Consider the following 26,945-nt stretch of genomic DNA (forward strand, 5'->3'; position numbering starts at 1 on the left):
ACCAAATTGAGACTCTGCACGCAGAATTCTGCAAAAATATCCTCAGTGTACAACGTAGAACGCCAAATAATGCATGCAGAGCAGAATTAGGCCGATACCCACTAATTATCAAAATCCAGAAAATATTTTGTGCGTGCCATCACAGCAGCAAGATTTGTGACCTGTTGCCACGAGAAAAGGGCAACCAGTGAAGAACAAACACCATTGTAAATACAACCCATATCTATGCTTATTTATTTTATTTGTGTCCTTTAACCATTTGTACATCGTTAAAACACTGTGTATATATATATATAATATGACATTTGTAATGTCTTTATTGTTTTGAAACTTCTGTAGGTGTGATGTTTACTGTTAATTTGTATTGTTTATTTCACTTTATATATTATCTACCTCACCTGCTTTGGCAATGTTAACACATGTTTCCCATGCCAATAAAGCCCTTGAATTGAATTGAATTGTAGTGTACGTCAAGCCCCTGCATCATTTCTGATCCTTTTTTAATTTTAATTTTAATAGGCAAGTCAGTTAAGAACTAATTCTTATTTTCAATGACGGCCTAGGAACAGTGGGTTAACTGCCTGTTCAGGGGCAGAACGACAGATTTGTACCTTGTCAGCTCGGGGATTTGAACTTGCAAACTTTCGGTTACTAGTCCAACGCTCTAACCACTAGGCTACCCTGCCACCCCATGGCCTGTTCTCTTCTCCAGAGCTGACATGTCATGTGTAATTTGGGCTGAGCCATAGGCAAGGATTGTTTTTCTCCTCTAAATGTGAGAGTCGCGCTCACTGACGCTCTCCTCTCCGCTCGTCTGGATCCCTGAAAAGGCCAGACTGCTCCTCCGGGACACAGACAGCAGAAGGAACGCCTGCGAAGAACAGGCTATTAAAGCTAAGACCGTCATCCCTGGGTGCTAACAAAGAACCTGTGTCATAGAATGTATGTCTACGTTTAGTTGTGTTTCTTCATACGTCCCACAATCAGGGATGCAGGGATAACCTGAAAAATACCACCCGGGACAATGTGTACCGTACCTTTACACACACCTGCTGCTATAATTACAGGCCTGGTGCGTGTGTTTGTGTGTGTGAAGGAGACACTAGTTTTCTGTGTGAGCTCCCGCTGAGGAAGGTGAGAAGTGTGAGCAGAGAGAGAGTGAGGAGAGACACACACAGAGTGGAAATGACAGTCATAAGAGAAAGTGGAGAAAGCAATATCAGAAGAATCCTCAGCTCATAGGTGCTCCTGTAAGTGTGGTGAATCATTTTCATCAGTGCACCACTTTAAAATAATCCTACACTGCTGAAACACTACAGGGAAGTACCTGGGGTCAGCCAGGATCAGACACTGAGGTGAAGGGGGTCAAGGAGAAAGTGGCATATCCCTAAGACCTTTTGCAGCCAGAATGACATGCACTTCTGTTACTTACAGTAATCAAATGTTATTTGATCACAGTAGGCTTGGCTTCAGAGTGCAGTGTTGCAGGGAGCCTGGCATTGAATTCACATGCTTCATAAAGACCAACAGACAAAAATACATCCTGCCTCATAAACTCACTTGTGTGACTTCTTCCCCCCAGTGCCCCCAGGTCCTGCTCCACAGTCATGGGCCTGGATGATAAAGGTGTACTCCTTTTGCAGCTCACAGTCCACCGGGCCCCTGGCTCTCAGCTGGCCCTCACCAGATGTCCCATTCAGCACCACTGCCTCGAATGGAGCCTCCAGACCATGTATCTTAAACGCACAGATCTCCCCTGGAAAGAGAGAGAGAGGGAGAGGAGGGGAGAGAGGTGAGGGAGTGTGTATTTACTACCACTTGATTTCCACTTGACTGTTAAAGTCAAAAATGCCAAGGACAAACCAACCTGCCCAGTCTGCGGCTCACTCCCATCCTGCGTTGTCACTCCAGACCATACAAACAATCACCAATTTAGTAACTAAAAGCTTGATTAAAAAAAATTACACGGCCTCTCAGTCACCATGTTTTGTCTGAGAGACAAGGAAGGAACAGAACATTTATTTACAAAGCTAAACAATGAGGCAGACCAAAACAAGTCGTCTGACATTTATGAGCAGGTCGGATAAGGTGGAGTCTGTTTTGGAGTTGACGAGGCGAGTGCTTTAGAAGTGTGGCGCTGGCCCGCGTCTTACTGGGGGATTTGAGGAAATCACTTAGCACGAGCTTTAAAGTCTGACCTGAGACGGCTAATTGCGCCGATAATCATTTAAACTAACAGGAAGGACTAAATTGGATTCCGCCAGAGCTTTGTGTGCACATCGCTGCTGGCCAGTTGTGATAAGAGCAACTTTATTTTCCCCTCCTTCCCTTTCTCTTCTCTTTCATCCCGGTCAAACATTATCCTATCTCCTTCTACAGTGGGAGTGTTGAAATGACAATTTGTCCACAGAGTGAGAGAGAGAGAGTGAGAGAGAGAGAGTGAGAGAGAGTGAGTGAGTGAGTGAGAGAGAGAGATAGAGAAAGAGAGAGAGAGAGAGAGAGAGAGACAGTGTGAGAGAGCGAGAGAGAGTGAGTGAGTGAGAAAGAGAGTGAGATGGAGGGAGGGAGGGAGGTGGAGAGAAGGAGGGAGAGAGAGGGAGGGAGGGAGGGAGGGAGGGAGGGAGGGAGGGAGGGAGATGGAGAGATAGGGAGAGAGAGAGAGAGGGAGAGAGAGAGAGAGAGAGAGAGAGAGAGAGGGAGAGAAGGAGGGAGAGAGAGGGAGAGAGAGAGAGAGAGGGACAGAGAGGGAGAGAGAGAGCGGGAGAGAAGGAGGGAGAGAGAGGGAAAGAGAGATGAGAGAAGGAGGGAGAGAGAGGGAGAGAGAGAGAGAGGGACAGAGAGGGAGAGAGAGAGAGAGAGAGGGAGAGAGGGAGAGAAGGAGGGAGAGATACTCAGTAGGTTGTTTAAGACGGCCCCTTTGTATTACCTGAAGAATAACGCATCAGAAATAAATGCAGAGGCATAGAAGCGTTCAGCTTGGGAAAATAATCATAAAATAGCATCAAAGCAAATGGTGTGTGGTGAGGCGAGAGAGGACTTAACAGTCTCGATTGGCGAGGTTGCCTTGCCACCACAAAATGGCCAAATAAAAAATCCATCACTGTGGTAGGAAAAATAAACCTAATATACACCCTTATAAAAAAGATTGCAGTCAGAGTCCACTATAACTGCAGGACACTGCAAATACTGTGACCAAAATACTATTTACTACAGTAATTGTGTAGTGTAACTGCAGTTACAGTGCAGTATATCACAGTCGACTGCAGTTACTGCACTTTTACTGCAGTTTCAAAACTGCAATCTTTTATTGTAAGGGCACAGCCAAGTGAAGAAGTTTCCCATTATTAAGGTATAACTAAAGATATGCTCTACTCTTCCACCTCAGTGCTTGTCAGGACAAGGAACCGTTACACCCAATTCGTGATTCCATTTTAGCTCAGGGAGCGGAGGGGTCAAGGTGACCAGCGTTGACTGTCATGGCAGACCTCCTCTTTTTCAAAGTTGAATGAATAAAGACATGGCCTCGCGCTGGGCTGCTAGCTGCTTGTCACACCTCCAGGCTGATATCAGATCCCCCACCAGAGGAGAGCCTTTCTGAAGGACAGATTAGGTTTGAACCGATGGCCCCGGCTCGGCAGCAGTATGGTTCCAGGAACAGATGTGGGGGGCACTTGGCAGAGCTGTGGGGCTCGCCACCCTATTTGCTGTGCTAAATTGTTTGCTAAATATGTGTCTCCGTGTCACATTAGCCTTTTATGAGATAGATTTATGATTAGAAAAACCCAGGCAACGGCCTGGCAGTCTTCAAGGAGAGACTGGGCAGGGTCACGTTTTAATCTAATGGATGCAGATGAATGACACATTATGAGTAGATGGCAGTGAGAAGGAGCAGGAACTAGACGTCATGGTTTAAGTTCTACAGAGGGGCACTAAGTCAGCCGAGCTAAGAAATGATATCAAGGGGACTAACTGCAGTTTTATCAGTAGTACCAGTGGTGGTGTGTGTTTCTGTAACTTGAGGGCCAAAATACTCTGGGGGTCCCCAGTCATTATCAGACCTGACAGAGCATCCCTGATAAGACGCACCGGATCACAACAAAAATGGGTCAAAGCACGCGCACACACACACACACACACACACACACACACACACACACACACACACACACACACACACACACACACACACACACACACACACACACACACACAGTGGTAATGCCAGAACCCTCGCTCTAACTTTCATCCTCCTACTGTTTGAACACACACAGCAGGATATACAGCTATCTAATCAAATCATACAAAATCAATGTTACTCAAACGTTTTAGAACTGTAATTATACATTAACTGACTGGCACTAGTACGTGCAGTATTACAGCAGTTGAGCAGCTTACAGAGATAATAACAAGTTTATACCAACAGTAATAACATAATATAATAATATCAGTAATGGGTTTATTGAAATTGTGTGGTTAGTTACTGTAGGCTAGCGGTTCTTTATAGAATTCAGACTTTGCATCTAATTACCTAGTTATGTATAAGGCCCTACCTTACCTCTGCTCTCTCCCTGTACCCCATCACACAAACCGATTGGCTCTTGATTGCCCCACAACCTCCTCTCTGCACTTTACACACATATTTCTCTCACACCCTCCCCTCCCCCGGCCCTCTCAGCTGCAGGGCAGAGAAAGACTGTCAGCCACAGAGCTCCAGAGTTGAGGCCAAATTGAAAACACTGTAATTATGCTCTTCATGAAATTAGTCAGACGAGGAATGAAAAAAACTCACACTAGAAGAGAAGCTGTCTGTCCGTTTCTGAAGAACTCATTCTAATCTAGTTTGTGTGTTCTGGCTAGAGCCGGAGCTGGAGAAACCAGAGTGGCGTGAGATTCTGTGTGTGTGTGTGTGTGTGTGTGTGTGTGTGTGTGTGTGTGTGTGTGTGTGTGTGTGTGTGTGTGTGTGTGTGTGTGTGTGTGTGTGTGTGTGTGTGTGTGTGTACAGGAGATTTTAATTAAAAATACTCTTCTCCACGAGCACAGAGGGGGGACTCAGACATGATTAGCTCAACCTTGTCCTTTCACCCTTAATTACATAAAGGCTACTCTGAGGGAGTTAATGTCATCCCACTGTCTCTCTGACTGACAGAGAGAACCCACTGTCTCTCTGACTGACAGAGAGAACCCACTGTCTCTCTGACTGACAGAGAGAACCCACTGTCTCTCTGACTGACAGAGAGAACCCACTGTCTCTCTGACTGACAGAGAGAACCCACTGTCTCTCTGACTGACAGAGAGAACCCACTGTCTCTCTGACTGACAGAGAGAACCCACTGTCTCTCTGACTGACAGAGAGAACCCACTGTCTCTCTGACTGACAGAGAGAACCCACTGTCTCTCTGACTGACAGAGAGAACCCACTGTCTCTCTGACTGACAGAGAGAACCCACTGTCTCTCTGACTGAAAGAGAACACAGAACACACTCTCTGCTCTGTGAGTCTATGTCTTCCCCTATGTCAATATAGTTAGTCACAAAACACCCACTTCCCATTTGTCAATATAGTTAGTCACAAAACACCTACTTCCCCTTTGTCAATATAGTTAGTCACAAAACACAAGCAGGATACACGTCAATAACTCAGCATAGACACAGGAACAGGTTCAAAACAACACACACACACCGTCACCACCCAACCTCTAGCCAACAGTCCATAACAGACCCAACCTCTAGCCAACAGTCCACAACAGACTCAACCTCTAGCCAACAGTCCATAACAGACCCAACCTCTAGCCAACAGTCCATAACAGACCCAACCTCTAGCCAACAGTCCATAACAGACCCAACCTCTAGCCAACAGTCCATAACAGACCCAACCTCTAGCCAACAGTCCATAACAGACTCAACCTCTAGCCAACAGTCCATAACAGACCCAACCTCTAGCCAACAGTCCATAACAGACCCAACCTCTAGCCAACAGTCCATAACAGACCCAACCTCTAGCCAACAGTCCATAACAGACCCAACCTCTAGCCAACAGTCCATAACAGACCCAACCTCTAGCCAACAGTCCATAACAGACCCAACCTCTAGCCAACAGTCCATAACAGACCCAACCTCTAGCCAACAGTCCATAACAGACCCAACCTCTAGCCAACAGTCCATAACAGACCCAACCTCTAGCCAACAGTCCATAACAGACCCAACCTCTAGCCAACAGTCCATAACAAACCACCACCCAACCTCTAGCCAACAGTCCATAACAGACACAACCTCTAGCCAACAGTCCATAACAGACCCAACCTCTAGCCAACAGTCCATAACAGACCACCACCCAACCACCACCCAACCTGTAGCCAACAGTCCATAATAGACCACCACCCAACCACGAGCCAACAGTCCATAACAGACCACCACCCAACCTCTAGCCAACAGTCCATAACAGACCACCACCCAACCTGTAGCCAACAGTCCATAATAGACCACCACCCAACCACGAGCCAACAGTCCATAACAGACCACCACCCAACCTCTAGCCAACAGTCCATAATAGACCACCACCCAACCTCTAGCCAACAGTCCATAACAGACCACCACCCAACCTCTAGCCAACAGTCCATAAAAGACCACCACCCAACCTCTAGCCAACAGTCCATAATAGACCACCACCCAACCTCTAGCCAACAGTCCATAATAGACCACCACCCAACCTCTAGCCAAAAGTCCATTATAGACCACCACCCAACCTCTAGCCAACAGTCCATAATAGACCACCACCCAACTTCTAGCCAACAGTCCATAACAGACCACCACCCAACCTCTAGCCAACAGTCCATAACAGACCACCACCCAACCTCTAACCAACAGTCCATAACAGACCACCACCCAACCTCTAGCCAACAGTCCATAATAGACCACCACCCAACCTCTAGCCAACAGTCCATAATAGACCACCACCCAACCTCTAGCCAAAAGTCCATTATAGACCACCACCCAACCTCTAGCCAACAGTCCATAATAGACCACCACCCAACCTCTATCCAACAGTCCATAACAGACCACCACCCAACCTCTAGCCAACAGTTCATAACAGACCACCACCCAACCTCTAGCCAACAGTCCATAACAGACCACCACCCAACCTCTAGCCAACAGTCCATAACAGACCACCACCCAACCTCTAACCAACAGTCCATAACAGACCACCACCCAACCTCTAGCCAACAGTCCATAATAGACCACCACCCAACCTCTAGCCAACAGTCCTTAAACCACCCAACCTCTAGCCAACAGTCCATAATAGACCACCACCACCCAACTCCCAGACAACAGCAGGAAATGTCAATCAGTTAAACAGGCGTGTTACCACGACTCCATCACCTACTGTCAGCCAATTACAGAGAGCTAACAGCAATCAAACAGCCAATCAGTATAAACACAACACTGTAGATGTTTCTCCCACTGAGACCACTATTATACAGGACTCCGTGGGAAAGATGGAGGGATGGATGGAGAAATGGATGGATGGAGGGATAGAGAGATGGATGGATGGAGGGATAGAGAGATGGATGGATGGAGGGATAGAGAGATGGATGGATGGAGGGATAGAGAGATGGATGGATGGAGGGATAGAGAGATGGATGGATGGGGGGATAGAGAGATGGATGGATGGAGGGATAGAGAGATGGATGGATGGGGGGATAGAGAGATGGATGGATGGAGGGATAGAGAGATGGCTGGATGGATGGAGGGATAGAGAGATGGATGGATGGAGGGATAGAGAGATGGATGGATGGAGGGATAGAGAGATGGATGGATGGAGGGATAGAGCGATGGATGGATGGAGGGATAGAGAGATGGATGGATGGATGGAGGGATAGAGAGATGGATGAATGGAGGGATAGAGAGGTGGATGGATGGAGGGATAGAGAGATGGATGGATGGAGGGATAGAGAGATGGATGGATGGAGGGATAGAGAGATGGATGGAGGGATAGAGAGATGGATGGATGGATGGAGGGATAGAGAGATGGATGGATGGAAGGATAGAGAGATGGATGGATGGAAGGATAGAGAGATGGATGGATGGAGGGATAGAGAGATGGATGGATGGAGGGATAGAGCGATGGATGGATGGGGGGATAGAGAGATGGATTGATGGAGGGATAGAGAGATGGATGGAGGGATGGAGGGATAGAGAGATGGATGGATGGAAGGATAGAGAGATGGATGGATGGATGGATGGATGGATGGAGGAATAGAAAGATGGATGGATGGAGGGATAGAGAGATGGATGGATGGATGGATGGATGGATGGATAGAGAGATGGATGGATGGAGGGATAGAGAGATGGATGGATAGAGAGATGGATGGATGGAGGGATAGAGAGATGGATGGATGGAGGGATAGAGAGATGGATGGATGGAGGGATAGAGAGATGGATGGATGGAGGGATAGAGAGATGGATGGATGGATGGATGGAGGGATAGAGAGATGGATGGAGGGATAGAGAGATGGATGGTTGGATGGATAGAGAGATGGATGGATGGATGGAGGGATAGAAAGATGGATGGATGGAGGGATAGAGAGATGGATGGATGGAGGGATAGAGAGATGGATGGATGGATGGATGGATAGAGAGATTGATGGATTGAGGGATAGATGGAGGGATGGATGGAGGGATAGAGAGATGGATGGATGGAGGGATAGAGAGATGGATGGATGGATGGAGGGATAGAGAGATGGATGGATGGAGGGATAGAGATATGGATGGATGGAGGGATAGAGAGATGGATGGATGGAGGGATAGAGATGGATGGATGGAGGGATAGAGAGATGGATGGATGGAGGGATAGAGAGATGGATGGATGGAGGTATAGAGAGATGGATGGATGGAGGGATAGAGATATGGATGGATGGAGGGATAGAGAGATGGATGGATGGAGGGATAGAGAGATGGATGGATGGAGGGATAGAGAGATGGATGGATGGAGGGATAGAGAGATGGATGGATGGAGGGATAGAGAGATGGATGGATGGAGGGATAGAGAGATGAATGGATGGAGGGATAGAGAGATGGATGGATGGAGGGATAGAGAGATGGATGGATGGAGGGATAGAGAGATGGATGGATGGAGGGATAGAGAGATGGATGGATGGAGGGATGTTCCTGGGTAAGATAAAGTAGCTTTTTATTCCCAGTTATAAATCCTTCTTTATAGACATGGCAACAGTTGCTAAAAGTAGTCCTAATGATTGATGATATATTTTTCTAAATCAGTTTCTATGCAGATGGTAGACTCAGTTTCTATGCAGATGGTAGACTCAGTTTCTATGCAGATGGTAGACTCAGTTTCTATGCAGCTTGTAGACTCAGTTTCTATGCAGCTTGTAGACTCAGTTTCTATGCAGATGGTAGACTCAGATTATATGCAGATGGTTGACTCAGTTTCTATGCAGATGGTTGACTCAGTTTCTATGCAGATGGTTGATTCAGTTTCTATGCAGATGGCGACTCAGTTTCTATGCAGATGGTTGACTCAGTTTCTATGCAGATGGTTGATTCAGTTTCTATGCAGATGGTAGACTTTATAGATAGAAGCTAGTGTGACTCCATGTGCTACCTGGCTACACTTTTCTTTTTCAATTAACAATGTCATGATTGTGCCAATGTGTTTGTCTTGAACTACGATCTGTTGTTGTGAATGCAGAGAATTGCAGAAGATCATTTGTAGCAAAGGCCCATGGAGTTGGTGGAATCATCCTTTAATTCATGGCCACTTGCTCAGCAGGGCCAGGGGCTCTTTAATTAGGTCAGGTGGAAATGTCTGACAGATCTCAACTCATTAAAAGGAGGAAATCGCCACGGCCCGACCTCGCTGCTTTCTCTCCCTCAAATCCGTCTAATCCAGACATGCGTCCATGAATCAACCACAAACTACCCAGTAAATATACCACTTTGTGGTTAAAGGAATTCCTGCCTCAGTCTCATCCATTCTTCTGTCACCTGACCAACTGTTCACCTTCACTATTGTCAGTCCTCCTACCTGTCCAACAACCCACACAGATTCCAAAAATCTTTCACAAATGTTTATCTTATAATGTATAAGGTTTCCCTTATGAGATAGTTTACCCAAATTACAAGGTATGACCAATCCATGCTTTGCTTTCCCTGGCATTGTTGGCACCCGCTAACATTTTAGCATTTGTGGCAAAAATAAGTGATGGGACTGATATTTTTTTTTTTTAATTTTCATGTTCAAATCATCTATATGTGACCTTGTTGAGCTTCACAATACATTTTAGATACTTTTGGATGTTTTGGACATGATGCTCAAAAATGTATATTATCAGTCTGATGATTTGAATGGGATTTGTGCCACAAATGCTAAAACATTAGCATGTAGAAACAGAGCCAGGAAAACTTAACCAAAGCATGAATTGCTGTCAGACTTTGTCCAAAGACTGCTTACAGGGTAAGGAAACCAATGTGCCATTTTGTAATTTGGGTGAACTATCCCTTGTGGTAGTTACCCAGTTCAGTGTGTGTTATGGTCTTTAGCCTACTCCAAGACATTAATGAATCACAAGCACTGTGTATTCTATGAATGTACGTCCAATCACCACAGAAGCCCCGGCCTCCCTGTATAAGGACAGGCAACGAATGAAAGAGAAGAAAAACTGGACCAAAACACAAACAGAACACAGCTAAGGCAATCACATAAAAACACACTGGAAATCAATAGTTTCTATTTTCTACTTCCCTGTGTAGAATGGCCTGGGGGAGAAAAAGCATGTGTCCACGCTCCTCTCATGCAAGGCCATTTAGAGTTCAATACGTTCCCGATTAGAGTTTACGACCCTTTTAATACCCCAGAGGATAGTACTTATCCTTCAGGCCTATCCTCTATAGCAGCCAGTCGTTTGGCCCTGCCTCTGGCCAAGGGGCCTTTCTTTTATATGGAGGAGCAACAAAGCACTATAGTATCATGATATCTTCTGGGTGAATGACTAGAATTAGCATCAGTCACGTACTGTAGCTTCCCCTTACAATGTAAATATCTCTACCCAAGGCTGATGACTCCAATTCACAATGAAAAATCAATAAGACTATTAATTCAGTGTTACATAATTCCAATGAAGTCACGGAGTTCATTGTATCATTGTATCTCTCTGTAGAAGAGCCTCACCTACTTATAGCCCATTTCTACTGTAGTGTGTCTAGTGACTAGTGTTTCCACACCATTAAAAATAATGGTGTAAAAGGAGATGGCACTTTGGGATGAGCAGGAACAGAACACACAGGATGCATGTGGAGCTGATTGAGTTAGAGAGGTAGGATGGTTCACACTGTAGGACTGCCTCAGGTGACATCGCTCTCAATGCAGTTTACCTTCAGGGGAAGAGAGAGAGGAGAGGAGGAAGAGAGGACAGAGAAGAGAGGGAGAAGGGAAGAGGAGAGAGGGAGAGGGTATGAAAAGAGGAGATGAGGAGAGGGGAAAGATAGGAGAGAGGAAGAGAGGAAGAGAGGAAGAATGGGAGGAGAGAGAGGAGGAGAGGGAGAAAATAATTGTGACAAAGATAAATCTATGAATAGCTGTTGTGAAGATATTTGTTTCAGGGAACTTTATGAGCCTGTAGTGATGTGCCCTAGAGAATCCTGCTGAAACAGCATTTATGATTGACTCTTCAGATCAGTCAGACAGCCAATCAGCAGCCAGATGACTGTTTTGCTATCATCTTGACAACTGAAATCTCGAAGTAAACGTTTTTGTATGTGTGTGTGTGTGTGTTTCTGTGTAATTGTGTAGTTCCAATGTTGGAGGGTGTGTGGAGTTCAGAAGTCATATCGGGGATCAGAAGCTTATACAGGGTGATCTTCTGGCCATTGAAATGGTAAAATATGCAAGGCTTTATGAGAGTCTGTCTGAACTGAGTTCCCTGCATATACACCGTGTAATCCAAACTAAAATGCTTAGAGGCAAAATGTTCTCTCTGCTCTCATTGGAGAGAAGTTTTGTTGCAGAGGGAGAAGTCATGGAAAACGCTTCACAGAACGGCACAGAACTTTTTCCACTCAGGTCTTTTGGCACCGGTGGGCCACCATCGCTCATTGATACTGTTCAAATTGGGCCAGGGACTAGGGAGTAGAAAGATAGGGCAGGTTCTGCCAAATGTGTTTGTGTATGAGGCGGAGTGAGGGAGAGAGATGAGAGAAAATGATAGGCAGATTATTTCACAGCAACTGAGGAAAAACTGGCAATGGCTCACTGGACTCGACTTCGTGCTATGCCTACACCTGTCTCTATTTGTGTGTATGTACACTATACAGTATATACAAAAGTATGTGGACACCCCTTCAAATTAGATGATTCGGTTATTTCAACTACACCCGTTGCTGACCATTGTATAAAATCGAGCACACAGCCATGCAATCTGGATAGACACTGGCAGTAGAATGGTCTTACTGAAGAGCTCAGTGATTTTCAACGTGGCACCGTCATAGGATGCCACCTTTCCAACAAGTCAGTTTGTCAAAGTTTTGTCCTGCTAGAGTTGCTGTATTGAAGGGAATGTAGTGTGTAAAAAAAATTGGCTGTCCTCGGTTGCACTACTGAGTTCCGAACTTCTTCTGGAAGCAACAGCAGCACAAGAACTGCTCACAGGGAGCTTCATAAAACGGGTTTCCATGGCCGAGCAGCTGTACACAAGCCTAAGATCAACATGCACAATGCCAAGTGTCGGGTGGAGTGGTGTAAAGCTCGCCACCATTGAACTCGAGAGAAATGGAAACGCATTCTCTGGAGTGATGAATTACGCTTCACCATCTGGCAGTCTGACGGACTAATCTGGGTTTGGCGGCTGCCAGGAGAAAGCTACCGGCCGAATGCATAGTGCCAACTGTAAAGTTTGGTGGAGGAGGAATAATGATCTGGGGCTGTTTTTCATGGTTCGGGCTAAGTCCCTTAGTTCCAGTGAAGGGAAATCTTAACGCTACAGCATTCAATGACATTCTAGACAATTCTGCGCTTCCAACTTTGTGGCAACAGTTTGGGGAGGCCCTTTCCTGTTTCAGAATGACAATGCCCCTGTGCACAAAGCGAGGTCCATAAATGGTTGTCGAGATCGGTGTGGAAGAACTTGACTAATCTGCAAAGAGCCCTGACCTCAACCCCATCGAACACCTTTGGGATGAATTGGAACACTGACTACGAGACAGGCCGAATCACCCAACATCAGTTCCGACCTCACTAATGCTCTTGTGGCTGAGTGGTAACAAGTTCCTTCAGCAATGTTCCAACATGTAGTGGAAATCTTTCCCCGGAGAGTGGATGCTATTATAGCAGGAAAGGGGGGACCAACTCCATATTAATGCCCATGATTTTGAAATGGCAGGTGTCCACATACATTTGGTCATGTAGTGTATGTGTGTTTGTATGTGTGTATGTTTTTTGTGTGTGTGTGTGTGAGTGTGTGTGGGCAAGGAATAGTGGTAAATGCTAGGATCACTAGCCTTCTCGCTGTGTATACATGTCTATTCTTCTCTGTGTGTGTGTCTGTGTGTGTGTCTGTGTGTGTGTGTGTGTGTGTGTGTGTGTGTGTGTGTGTGTGTGTATGCATGTGTGTGTGTGTGTACGCGCTTGTGTGTGTGTGTACGCGCGTGTGTGTGTGTGTGTGTGTACACGCATGTGTGTATGCACAGTATGCGTGTATGTGTGACCCTTGCCTCAGCTCTCCAGTGTGTCTTCATTAACACGTTCAACACCTGACAGGTAAAACAGATTGCAAATGTAAGATGATGGCCTGACACCAGGCAGAGGAAAACAACCCCCCCCCCCCTTTCTACCTCTGTCCTCTACCACACCTCTTCCTCCATCTGTCCATCTCTCTACCTCTGTCCTCTACCACACCTCTCGCTCCATCTTTCTCTCTCTCTACCTCTGTCCTCTACCACACCTCTCCCTCCATCTGTCTCTCTCTCTACCTCTGTCCTCTACCACACCTCTCCCTCCATCTGTCCATCTCTCTACCTCTGTCCTCTACCACACCACTCCCTCCATCTGTCTCTCTCTCTACCTCTGTCCTCTACCACACCTCTCCCTCAATCTGTCCATCTCTCTACCTCTGTCCTCTACCACACCTCTTCCTCCATCTGTCCATCTCTCTACCTCTGTCCTCTACCACACCTCTCCCTCCATCTGTCTCTCTCTCTACCTCTGTCCTCTACCACACCTCTCCCTCCATCTGTCCATCTCTCTACCTCTGTCCTCTACCACACCTCTTCCTCCATCTGTCCATCTCTCTACCTCTGTCCTCTACCACACCTCTCCCTCCATCTGTCCATCTCTCTACCTCTGTCCTCTACCACACCTCTTCCTCCATCTGTCCATCTCTCTACCTCTGTCCTCTACCACACCTCTCCCTCCATCTGTCTCTCTCTCTACCTCTGTCCTCTACCACACCTCTTCCTCCATCTGTCCATCTCTCTACCTCTGTCCTCTACCACACCTCTCCCTCCATCTGTCTCTCTCTCTACCTCTGTCCTCTACCACACCTCTCCCTCCATCTGTCCATCTCTCTACCTCTGTCCTCTACCACACCTCTTCCTCCATCTGTCCATCTCTCTACCTCTGTCCTCTACCACACCTCTCCCTCCATCTGTCCATCTCTCTACCTCTGTCCTCTACCACACCTCTTCCTCCATCTGTCCATCTCTCTACCTCTGTCCTCTACCACACCTCTCCCTCCATCTGCCCATCTCTCTACCTCTGTCCTCTACCACACCTCTTCCTCCATCTGCCCATCTCTCTACCTCTGTCCTCTACCACACCTCTCCCTCCATCTGTCCATCTCTCTACCTCTGTCCTCTGCCACACCTCTCCCTCCATCTGTCCATCTCTCTACCTCTGTCCTCTACCACACCTCTCCCTCCATCTGCCCATCTCTCTACCTCTGTCCTCTACCACACCTCTACCTCCATCTGTCTCTCTCTCTCTCTACCTCTGTCCTCTACCACACCTCTCCCTCCATCTGTCCATCTCTCTACCTCTGTCCTCTACCACACCTCTTCCTCCATCTGTCCATCTCTCTACCTCTGTCCTCTACCACACCTCTCCCTCCATCTGTCTCTCTCTCTACCTCTGTCCTCTACCACACCTCTCCCTCCATCTGTCTCTCTCTCTACCTCTGTCCTCTACCACACCTCTCCCTCCATCTGTCCATCTCTCTACCTCTGTCCTCTACCACACCTCTTCCTCCATCTGTCCATCTCTCTACCTCTGTCCTCTACCACACCTCTCCCTCCATCTGTCTCTCTCTCTACCTCTGTCCTCTACCACACCTCTCCCTCCATCTGTCCATCTCTCTACCTCTGTCCTCTACCACACCTCTTCCTCCATCTGTCCATCTCTCTACCACACCTCTCCCTCCATCTGTCCATCTCTCTACCTCTGTCCTCTACCACACCTCTTCCTCCAACTGTCCATCTCTCTACCTCTGTCCTCTACCACACCTCTCCCTCCATCTGCCCATCTCTCTACCTCTGTCCTCTACCACACCTCTCCCTCCATCTGTCCATCTCTCTACCTCTGTCCTCTACCACACCTCTCCCTCCATCTGTCCATCTCTACCTCTGTCCTCTATCACACCTCTCCCTCCATCTGCCCATCTCTCTACCTCTGTCCTCTACCACACCTCTCCCTCCATCTGTCTCTCTCTCTCTACCTCTGTCCTCTACCACACCTCTCCCTCCATCTGTCCATCTCTCTACCTCTGTCCTCTACCACACCTCTTCCTCCATCTGTCCATCTCTCTACCTCTGTCCTCTACCACACCTCTCCCTCCATCTGTCTCTCTCTCTACCTCTGTCCTCTACCACACCTCTCCCTCCATCTGTCTCTCTCTTTACCTCTGTCCTCTACCACACCTCTCCCTCCATCTGTCTCTCTCTCTACCTCTGTCCTCTACCACACCTCTCCCTCCATCTGTCCATCTCTCTACCTCTGTCCTCTACCACACCACTCCCTCCATCTGTCTCTCTCTCTACCTCTGTCCTCTACCACACCTCTCCCTCAATCTGTCCATCTCTCTACCTCTGTCCTCTACCACACCTCTTCCTCCATCTGTCCATCTCTCTACCTCTGTCCTCTACCACACCTCTCCCTCCATCTGTCTCTCTCTCTACCTCTGTCCTCTACCACACCTCTCCCTCCATCTGTCCATCTCTCTACCTCTGTCCTCTACCACACCTCTTCCTCCATCTGTCCATCTCTCTACCTCTGTCCTCTACCACACCTCTCCCTCCATCTGTCTCTCTCTCTACCTCTGTCCTCTACCACACCTCTTCCTCCATCTGTCCATCTCTCTACCTCTGTCCTCTACCACACCTCTCCCTCCATCTGTCCATCTCTCTACCTCTGTCCTCTACCACACCTCTTCCTCCATCTGTCCATCTCTCTACCTCTGTCCTCTACCACACCTATCCCTCCATCTGTCTCTCTCTCTACCTCTGTCCTCTACCACACCTCTCCCTCCATCTGTCCATCTCTCTACCTCTGTCCTCTACCACACCTCTTCCTCCATCTGTCCATCTCTCTACCACACCTCTCCCTCCATCTGTCCATCTCTCTACCTCTGTCCTCTACCACACCTCTTCCTCCATCTGTCCATCTCTCTACCTCTGTCCTCTACCACACCTCTCCCTCCATCTGCCCATCTCTCTACCTCTGTCCTCTACCACACCTCTCCCTCCATCTGTCCATCTCTCTACCTCTGTCCTCTACCACACCTCTCCCTCCATCTGTCCATCTCTACCTCTGTCCTCTATCACACCTCTCCCTCCATCTGCCCATCTCTCTACCTCTGTCCTCTACCACACCTCTCCCTCCATCTGTCTCTCTCTCTCTACCTCTGTCCTCTACCACACCTCTTCCTCCATCTGTCCATCTCTCTACCTCTGTCCTCTACCACACCTCTCCCTCCATCTGTCTCTCTCTCTACCTCTGTCCTCTACCACACCTCTTCCTCCATCTGTCCATCTCTCTACCTCTGTCCTCTACCACACCTCTCCCTCCATCTGTCTCTCTCTTTACCTCTGTCCTCTACCACACCTCTCCCTCCATCTGTCCATCTCTCTACCTCTGTCCTCTACCACACCTCTTCCTCCATCTGTCCATCTCTCTACCTCTGTCCTCTACCACACCTCTTCCTCCATCTGTCCATCTCTCTACCTCTGTCCTCTGCCACACCTCTCCCTCCATCTGTTCATCTCTCTACCTCTGTCCTCTACCACACCTCTTCCTCCATCTGTCCATCTCTCTACCTCTGTCCTCTACCACACCTCTCCCTCCATCTGTCCATCTCTCTACCTCTGTCCTCTACCACACCTCTTCCTCCATCTGTCCATCTCTCTACCTCTGTCCTCTACCACACCTCTTCCTCCATCTGTCCATCTCTCTACCTCTGTCTTCTACCACACCTCTCCCCCCGCCTCTCTACCTCTGTCCTCTACAACACCTCTCCCTCTCTCTACCTCTGTCCTCTACCACACCTCTCCCTCCATCTCTCCACCTCTGTCCTCTACCACACCTCGCTCCCCATTTGTCCATCTCTCCTCTGTCCTTTACCACACCTCTTACCTCCATCCGTCTCTGTCTTTTACTAGTCCTCCACCTCTCCCTATTCTCCTGTTAATATACATTTTTCCTCTCTCCTCTGCCAGACTATCCTCCTCTTCCACTGTCCTCTTCCAGACTATCCTCCTCTTCCTCTGCCAGACTATCTTCCTCTCCCTCTCTCCTCTGCCAGATAACCTACTCTCCCTCTCTCTCCTCTGCCAGACTAACCTCCTCTCCCTCTCTCTCCTCTGCCAGACTAACCTCCTCTCCCTCTCTCTCCTCTGCCAGAATAACCTCCTCTCCCTCTCTCTCCTCTGCCAGACTATCCACCTCTCCCTCTCTCCTCTGCTAGACTATCTTCCTCTCCCTCTCTCCTCTGCCAGACTATCCTCCTCTCCCTCTCTCCTCTGCCAGACTATCCTCCTCTCCCTCTCTCCTCTGCCAGACTATCCTCCTCTCCCTCTCTCCTCTGCCAGACTATCTTCCTCTCCCTCTCTCCTCTGCCAGACTATCTTCCTCTCCCTCTCTCCTCTGCCAGACTATCCTCCTCTCCCTCTTCTCTCCTCTGCCATACTATCTTCCTCTCTCCTCTGCCAGACTATACTCCTCTCCCTCTCTCCTCTGCCAGACTAACTTCCTCTCTCCTCTGCCAGATTATCTTCCTCTCTCCTCTGTCAGACTAACTTCCTCTCTCCTCTGCCAGACGAACTTCCTCTCTCCTCTGCCAGACTATACTCCTCTCCCTCTCTCCTCTGCCAGACTAACTTCCTCTCTCCTCTGCCAGATTATCTTCCTCTCTCCTCTGTCAGACTAACTTCCTCTCTCCTCTGCCAGACTATCTTCCTCTCTCCTCTGCCAGACTAACTTCCTCTCTCCTCTGCCAGACTAACTTCCTCTCCCTCTCTCCTCTGCCAGACTAACTTCCCCTCTCCTCTGCACGACTAACTTCCTCTCTCCTCTGCCAGACTAACTTCCTCTCTCCTCTGCCAGACTATCTTCCTCTCTCCTCTGCCAGACTAACTTCCTCTCTCCTCTGCCAGACTATCCTCCTCTCTCCTCTGCCAGACTATCCTCCTCTCTCCTCTGCCAGACTAACTTCCTCTCTCCTCTGCCAGACTAACTTCCTCTCCCTCTCTCCTCTGCCAGTGTATCCTTCATCTCTCCTCTGCACATTTCTTTATCTCCCCTCTGAATGCATCTTCCATCTCTTTCTCTCTCTCCCTAAACAACTGTTCATTCCATCTTTATTCTAATCCTTTGCTCAAACAGAAGTGGGATAATTTTGGGCCAGGGGACCAAATGCCAATTTCCCGCTCTCTGCCCCCCCCCCCCCCACACACAGCGATGATTAAAGGCTGATTAAAGACGGCAATACAAAGCAGGTTTTATATTTGAGTGTTTGTACTGGTTTATGATGACAGCTTATCATGTTAGATCTGAAGTCATATTTTCCACAGTGTTAGTTCCAATGCCACTACTCTACTGAAAACACAACATCTGATAAGATCAAAACAGTGGTGGACTTGAGCTACGGGGCTACCATTTTTGTTCCAACACAAATACTGTGATTAACTTATCATGGTCTTTAGTCAGGTGTGATAGCCCTTTAGGATTGGAGTTACCCACCTGTGTCTTAAGCAATCTCCAACATATGAATCAATGACATCAAAGCTCAGTTGGTAGAGCATGGTGCTTGCACCGTCAGGGTTGTGGGTTCAACTCCCAGGGCCAACCATAAGTAAATTGTATGCACGTATGACTGTAAAGCGCTTTGGATAAATACGTCTGCTAATTGTCACGTTATTGTTATATGACGTCAATCCTGTCCTCACTAGCAAGCTGTGGCCAGAGAGAGGACCCCTGCTAACCAATGGAAATGGGCCTGACATGAGGAACAAAGGCTTTGATTGACTCCGCTAGGCTCGAATTGTTGGGCTATTTTCTCAGTGTGAGTGTTCCGAAAGCAAGGGCTCTCAAATTGTACTCCAAACCTCCATTTTCTCCTCGTCCTAGAAATGCAGGAAGTGTAATTGCTGCCTCACCATTGTGTTCCTGTCTCCATACCATGTCATTTCCTGGTCTGATCCAGTCCGATCCAGCCGGGCTAGTCTGAGTGCAGGTCATACCGAGACAGTAGCTTTACAGTTAACTCAGCAGGCTAGCTCAGGTCAAAAACAACTATTTGAACAGGTTTTTCTGTGATGATGAAAAAAACTGAGGGAAAATGCTTTCGGACAAAAAATATGAAAATCTATCTCCATTTGCCAAACAAAAGGCACAATGAGACTGTACATATGAAACACGCAAGGCAAACGAGCATAAAAACGTGCCCAGGATACGGTTGGCTGTTATTATAGCTGGCACTACCGTGGAAACGCAGGCTAATTAGCAGCAAGCGGAGGCGTGAGACTGGATATTAATGCTAATTTATTTCTACTGACGACTTGGATCTCCCCTCACAACGGCAGTAGAGGTCAACACCACCCCAACACACAGACGGATGTTGGTCTGTCTCTAGATGTCAAGAATCACATTTCGTGATGGATTTAGGATGGTCATTCTGTATTGATATATGGGGTCTGTAATGTTGGATGGGTGTTCCACTTTGACATTGTGATACCAATTAGCATATCTCGAGATGTGGTAACGCCATTTCCGTTCACACACACACACACACACACACACACACACACACACACACACACACACACACACACACACACACACACACACACACACACACACACACACACACACACACACACACACACACACACACACACACACACACACACACACACACACACACACACACACACACACCTCTGCGTCATCCCTTTCCAAGTCACTCCGTTGCCTATTTAATCCACCCTTGCATTTTGGTTCCTCTTCCCCAGTAAAGCTCAGGGGTCTCATTCATAATTTCTGTTGAAATGTTGCATAAAATATCTGCATGTGCCATTTTTGAAAAGACTGTGTGCGCACACAAATATTGAGATTTTGAAACTTGGCGCACACCATACAATACAGTAACAGGTTAGAGCCTTAAGTAAGCATCTCACTGTAAGGTTATACCTGTAAGGTTGTACCTGTTGTATTCAGCGCACGTGACAAATAAACTTTGATTAGATTTGACATACGCATGTTTGCCATTATAAATCAGACCTGTCATGGAACTGTGCACGTGTGAACGAGCACTATAACTCTGCCTGAAAAACACCCATCATTCACCTTTTGGGGTTCACTTTGGAATGATTGGAAGTAGGACAAGACAGTATATCTGAAAGAAATACCAATGATGAACGTGATCAAATGTCTTTGGAGTTGTTGGCAGAATGTCTTCCTTTGCAGTGACATTTCCTGCATATTGCCATTTCTGAAACACATAAACAATTGCAAATTGTTGTGGACTGTAAACATCGTTTGAATATCGTTTGAATTCGATAATGTTTTGGAATTTACTTTCTCCCGAACCTAAATATGCTGCACTGCCCTCTAATTCTGAAACATTGTCTCTGAATGATAGGCCCAATTAAATGAGAGATGCACATGGTCATTTGTTATATGGCTCCTTCAGAAACATGAACCTATCATGTCCACAAAGGTGCAATAGTTATCCTATACGTATTATATATTATGTTTCTAAATGAAGTATTGTCTACTCGAGAAATCAATGGAAAAGATGAACCGTCAGTTCTAGCGTTAAACTGCGTATCGGATCGCATAGAGCAAAATACTCGAAATAGCTTCTCTTTTTATTACTGTGAAGTGGATGAGAGATGGGACAAATGGTGCCATATCCTAACTTGTTGTAGGCCTATAAGCTATTTCACGAGTATCAAACCATCACAGTCCGAAAAGGTGAGGAATTTATTCTGCAATGATCATGGAAATTAAATAAAAAATGGGAAATATATTTGTAATTATTTCAGAATGCTAAGACACAATAAATAGTTTTTTTCTCATTAACAGCAAATGATTGCATATAGTTATGAATAAGTCAACAGACACTGAGTGAACAAAACATTAAGTAGGAAGCTATTCTTAATGTTTTGCAAAATCAGTGTATATTCACCATTTGTACAGGGCTACCAGGCTACTTTTGTTTTCTTGCAATGCAATACTTCAACCACTAGAAACTGTGTGTACTCATGGTCTAAAGTTTGCGGGAGGATAAGCACATTCACACGTGCATGCACGATTTGTGGCATATTTTGTGCGTAGGCAATGTTTATAAATGAGGCTCCCGCCCACCTCAGTGTCCTCTGTTTCAGCTGCTCCCTGGATGTCTGTCCCTATCCCCTCCTTCAAATGCACCCATCACCATCCCATCTCTTCCAGCTAGCTAATTAACTTCAGCGACTTTACACCCCTACATTATCTTTACTGCATCTCCTCAATACGCCCCTTTATCTACATTATAGCTACATTATAGCTCCAGTCATCTCCTCCAGAATCACCAGTGTTTAAACATGACAGCCCTGACCCTCTATGACAATACAACTCAATGCAGCTGGAGACAGACAACCAGGGTTAAATGGAGGTGTTAGGGGTTCTGCTGTCTATGTGTCACCAGTGTGTTATAAAATCTCAACGTATTTATAGGAATGTACTGTTAATGAGCTGTGAGCTGTTATAGATGCTTATAACAAGTTTTACAATGCACTAACAATGGGGAGGCAGATACACTACGGATGCATTATGTATGTATTATACTATTGGGTTAATAGAAGGCATTGGTCTCTGTAGATACATACAGCTCAGGGTTCAGCCAGAGGCAACATCTGTAAAGTCAGCTCAGGGTTCAGCCAGAGACAACATCTGTAAAGTCAGTTCAGTGTTCTAACAGCCAGAGACAACATCTGTAAAGTCAGTTCAGGGTTCTAACAGCCAGAGACAACATCTGTAATGCCAGCTCAGTGTTCTAACAGCCAGAGAAAACATCGGTAAAGCCAGTGCAGTGTTCTAACAGCCAGAGACAACATCTGTAAAGCCAGCTCAGTGTTCTAACAGCCAGAGACAACATCTGTAAAGCCAGCTCAGTGTTCTAAAAGCCAGAGACAACATCTGTAAAGTCAGTTCAGGGTTCTAACAGCCAGAGACAACATCTGTAAAGGCAGTTCCGTGTTCTAACAGCCAGAGACAACATCTGTAAAGTCAGTTCAGGGTTCTAACAGCCAGAGACAACATCTGTAAAGTCAGTTCCGTGTTCTAACAGCCAGAGACAACATCTGTAAAGCCAGTTCAGTGTTCTAACAGCCAGAGACAACATCTGTAAAGTCAGTTCAGGGTTCTAACAGCCAGAGACAACATCTGTAAAGTCAGTTCCGTGTTCTAACAGCCAGAGACAACATCTGTAAAGCCAGTTCAGTGTTCTAACAGCCAGAGACAACATCTGTAAAGCCAGCTCAGTATTCTAACAGCCGGAGACAACATTTGTAAAGCCAGCTCAGTGTTCTAACAGCCAGAGACAACATCTGTAAAGCCAGCTCAGTGTTCTAACAGCCAGAGACAACATCTGTAAAGTCAGCTCAGTGTTCTAACAGCCAGAGACAACATCTGTAAAGCCAGTTCAGTGTTCTAACAGCCAGAGACAACATCTGTAAAGTCAGTTCAGGGTTCTAACAGCCAGAGACAACATCTGTAAAGCCAGTTCAGTGTTCTAACAGCCAGAGACAACATCTGTAAAGCCAGCTCAATATTCTAACAGCCAGAGACAACATTTGTAAAGCCAGCTCAGTGTTCTAACAGCCAGAGACAACATCTGTAAAGCCAGCTCAGTGTTCTAACAGCCAGAGACAACATCTGTAAAGTCAGCTCAGTGTTCTAACAGCCAGAGACAACATCTGTAAAGCCAGTTCAGTGTTCTAACAGCCAGAGACAACATCTGTAAAGTCAGTTCAGGGTTCTAACAGCCAGAGACAACATCTGTAAAGCCAGCTCAGTGTTCTAACAGCCAGAGACAACATCTGTAAAGTCAGTTCAGGGTTCTAACAGCCAGAGACAACATCTGTAAAGCCAGTTCAGTGTTCTAACAGCCAGAGACAACATCTGTAAAGCCAGTTCAGTGTTCTAACAGCCAGAGACAACATCTGTAAAGTCAGTTCAGGGTTCTAACAGCCAGAGACAACATCTGTAAAGCCAGTTCAGTGTTCTAACAGCCAGAGACAACATCTGTAAAGTCAGTTCAGTGTTCTAACAGCCAGAGACAACATCTGTAAAGCCAGTTCAGGGTTCTAACAGCCAGAGACAACATCTGTAAAGCCAGTTCAGTGTTCTAACAGCCAGAGACAACATCTGTAAAGTCAGTTCAGGGTTCTAACAGCCAGAGACAACATCTGTAAAGCCAGTTCAGTGTTCTAACAGCCAGAGACAACATCTGTAAAGTCAGTTCAGTGTTCTAACAGCCAGAGACAACATCTGTAAAGTCAGTTCAGGGTTCTAACAGCCAGAGACAACATCTGTAAAGCCAGTTCAGTGTTCTAACAGCCAGAGACAACATCTGTAAAGTCAGTTCAGTGTTCTAACAGCCAGAGACAACATCTGTAAAGCCAGTTCAGTGTTCTAACAGCCATAGACAACACCTGTAAAGTCAGTTCAGTGTTCTAACAGCCAGAGACAACATCTGTAAAGTCAGTTCAGGGTTCTAACAGCCAGAGACAACATCTGTAAAGCCAGTTCAGTGTTCTAACAGCCAGAGACAACATCTGTAAAGTCAGTTCAGTGTTCTAACAGCCAGAGAAAACATCTGTAAAGTCAGTTCAGTGTTCTAACAGCCAGAGACAACATCTGTAAAGTCAGTTCAGTGTTCGAACAGCCAGAGACAACATCTGTAAAGCCAGTTCAGTGTTCTAACAGCCAGAGACAACACCTGTAAAGTCAGTTCAGTGTTCTAACAGCCAGAGACAACACCTGTAAAGCCAGTTCAGTGTTCTAACAGCCAGAGACAACATCTGTAAAGTCAGTTCAGTGTTCTAACAGCCAGAGACAACACCTGTAAAGCCAGTTCAGTGTTCTAACAGCCAGAGACAACATCTGTAAAGTCAGTTCAGGGTTCTAACAGCCAGAGACAACATCTGTAAAGTCAGTTCAGGGTTCTAACAGCCAGAGACAACATCTGTAAAGTCAGTTCAGGGTTCTAACAGCCAGAGACAACATCTGTAAAGCCAGCTCAGTGTTCTAACAGCCAGAGACAAAATCTGTAAAGCCAGTTCAGTGTTCTAACAGCCAGAGACAACATCTGTAAAGCCAGCTCAGTATTCTAACAGCCAGAGACAACATTTGTAAAGCCAGCTCAGTGTTCTAACAGCCAGAGACAACATCTGTAAAGCCAGCTCAGTGTTCTAACAGCCAGAGACAACATCTGTAAAGTCAGCTCAGTGTTCTAACAGCCAGAGACAACATCTGTAAAGCCAGTTCAGGGTTCTAACAGCCAGAGACAACATCTGTAAAGTCAGTTCCGTGTTCTGACAGCCAGAGACAACATCTGTAAAGTCAGTTCAGTGTTCTAACAGCCAGAGACAACATCTGTAAAGTCAGCTCAGTGTTCTAACAGCCAGAGACAACATCTGTAAAGCCAGTTCAGTGTTCTAACAGCCAGAGACAACATCTGTAAAGTCAGTTCAGGGTTCTAACAGCCAGAGACAACATCTGTAAAGCCAGCTCAGTGTTCTAACAGCCAGAGACAACATCTGTAAAGTCAGTTCAGGGTTCTAACAGCCAGAGACAACATCTGTAAAGCCAGTTCAGTGTTCTAACAGCCAGAGACAACATCTGTAAAGCCAGTTCAGTGTTCTAACAGCCAGAGACAACATCTGTAAAGTCAGTTCAGGGTTCTAACAGCCAGAGACAACATCTGTAAAGCCAGTTCAGTGTTCTAACAGCCAGAGACAACATCTGTAAAGTCAGTTCAGTGTTCTAACAGCCAGAGACAACATCTGTAAAGCCAGTTCAGGGTTCTAACAGCCAGAGACAACATCTGTAAAGCCAGTTCAGTGTTCTAACAGCCAGAGACAACATCTGTAAAGTCAGTTCAGGGTTCTAACAGCCAGAGACAACATCTGTAAAGCCAGTTCAGTGTTCTAACAGCCAGAGACAACATCTGTAAAGTCAGTTCAGTGTTCTAACAGCCAGAGACAACATCTGTAAAGTCAGTTCAGGGTTCTAACAGCCAGAGACAACATCTGTAAAGCCAGTTCAGTGTTCTAACAGCCAGAGACAACATCTGTAAAGTCAGTTCAGTGTTCTACAGCCAGAGACAACATCTGTAAAGCCAGTTCAGTGTTCTAACAGCCAGAGACAACACCTGTAAAGTCAGTTCAGTGTTCTAACAGCCAGAGACAACATCTGTAAAGTCAGTTCAGGGTTCTAACAGCCAGAGACAACATCTGTAAAGCCAGTTCAGTGTTCTAACAGCCAGAGACAACATCTGTAAAGTCAGTTCAGTGTTCTAACAGCCAGAGAAAACATCTGTAAAGTCAGTTCAGTGTTCTAAACAGCCAGAGACAACATCTGTAAAGTCAGTTCAGTGTTCGAACAGCCAGAGACAACATCTCTGTAAAGCCAGTTCAGTGTTCTAACAGCCAGAGACAACACCTGTAAAGTCAGTTCAGTGTTCTAACAGCCAGAGACAACACCTGTAAAGCCAGTTCAGTGTTCTAACAGCCAGAGACAACATCTGTAAAGTCAGTTCAGTGTTCTAACAGCCAGAGACAACACCTGTAAAGCCAGTTCAGTGGTCTAAACAGCCAGAGCCAACATCTGTAAAGTCAGTTCAGGGTTCTAACAGCCAGAGACAACATCTGTAAAGTCAGTTCAGGGTTCTAACAGCCAGAGACAACATCTGTAAAGTCAGTTCAGGGTTTCTAACAGCCAGAGACAACATCTGTACAAGCCGCTCAGTGTTCTAACAGCCAGAGACAAAATCTGTAAGCCAGTTCAGTGTTCTAACAGCCAGAGACAACAGTCTGTAAAGCCGCTCAGTATTCTAACAGCCAGAGACAACATTTGTAAAGCCAGCTCAGTGTTCTAACAGCCAGAGACAACATCTGTAAAGCCAGCTCAGTGTTCTAACAGCCAGAGACAACATCTGTAAAGTCAGCTCAGTGTTCTAACAGCCAGAGACAACATCTGTAAAGCCAGTTCAGGGTTCTAACAGCCGAGACAACATCTGTAAGTCAGTTCCGTGTTCTAACAGCCAGAGACAACAATCTGTAAAGTGCAGTTCAGTGTTCTAACCCTAACAGCCAGAGACAACATCTGTAAAGTCAGTTCAGGGTTCTAACAGCCAGAGACAACATCTGTAAAGGCAGTTATGTGTTCTAACAGCCAGAGAC

At 46.4% G+C, this 26,945-nt stretch overlaps 1 protein-coding gene across 1 annotated transcript in view; it reads right to left on the reverse strand.

The window, feature by feature from the left end:
* Window positions 1-26,945, reverse strand: part of LOC109881223 (calsyntenin-2) — a 410,239-nt gene that overhangs the window by 147,042 nt on the left and 236,252 nt on the right. Inside the window, exon 3 of the mRNA XM_031791101.1 lies at window positions 1,561-1,756. Within this exon, the coding sequence (XP_031646961.1) occupies window positions 1,561-1,756 (196 nt within the window). The remainder of the gene's footprint in view (window positions 1-1,560; window positions 1,757-26,945) is intronic.

The sequence above is a fragment of the Oncorhynchus kisutch genome, linkage group LG15 (assembly GCF_002021735.2).
Source record: "Oncorhynchus kisutch isolate 150728-3 linkage group LG15, Okis_V2, whole genome shotgun sequence".
Classification (NCBI taxonomy): domain Eukaryota; kingdom Metazoa; phylum Chordata; class Actinopteri; order Salmoniformes; family Salmonidae; genus Oncorhynchus; species Oncorhynchus kisutch.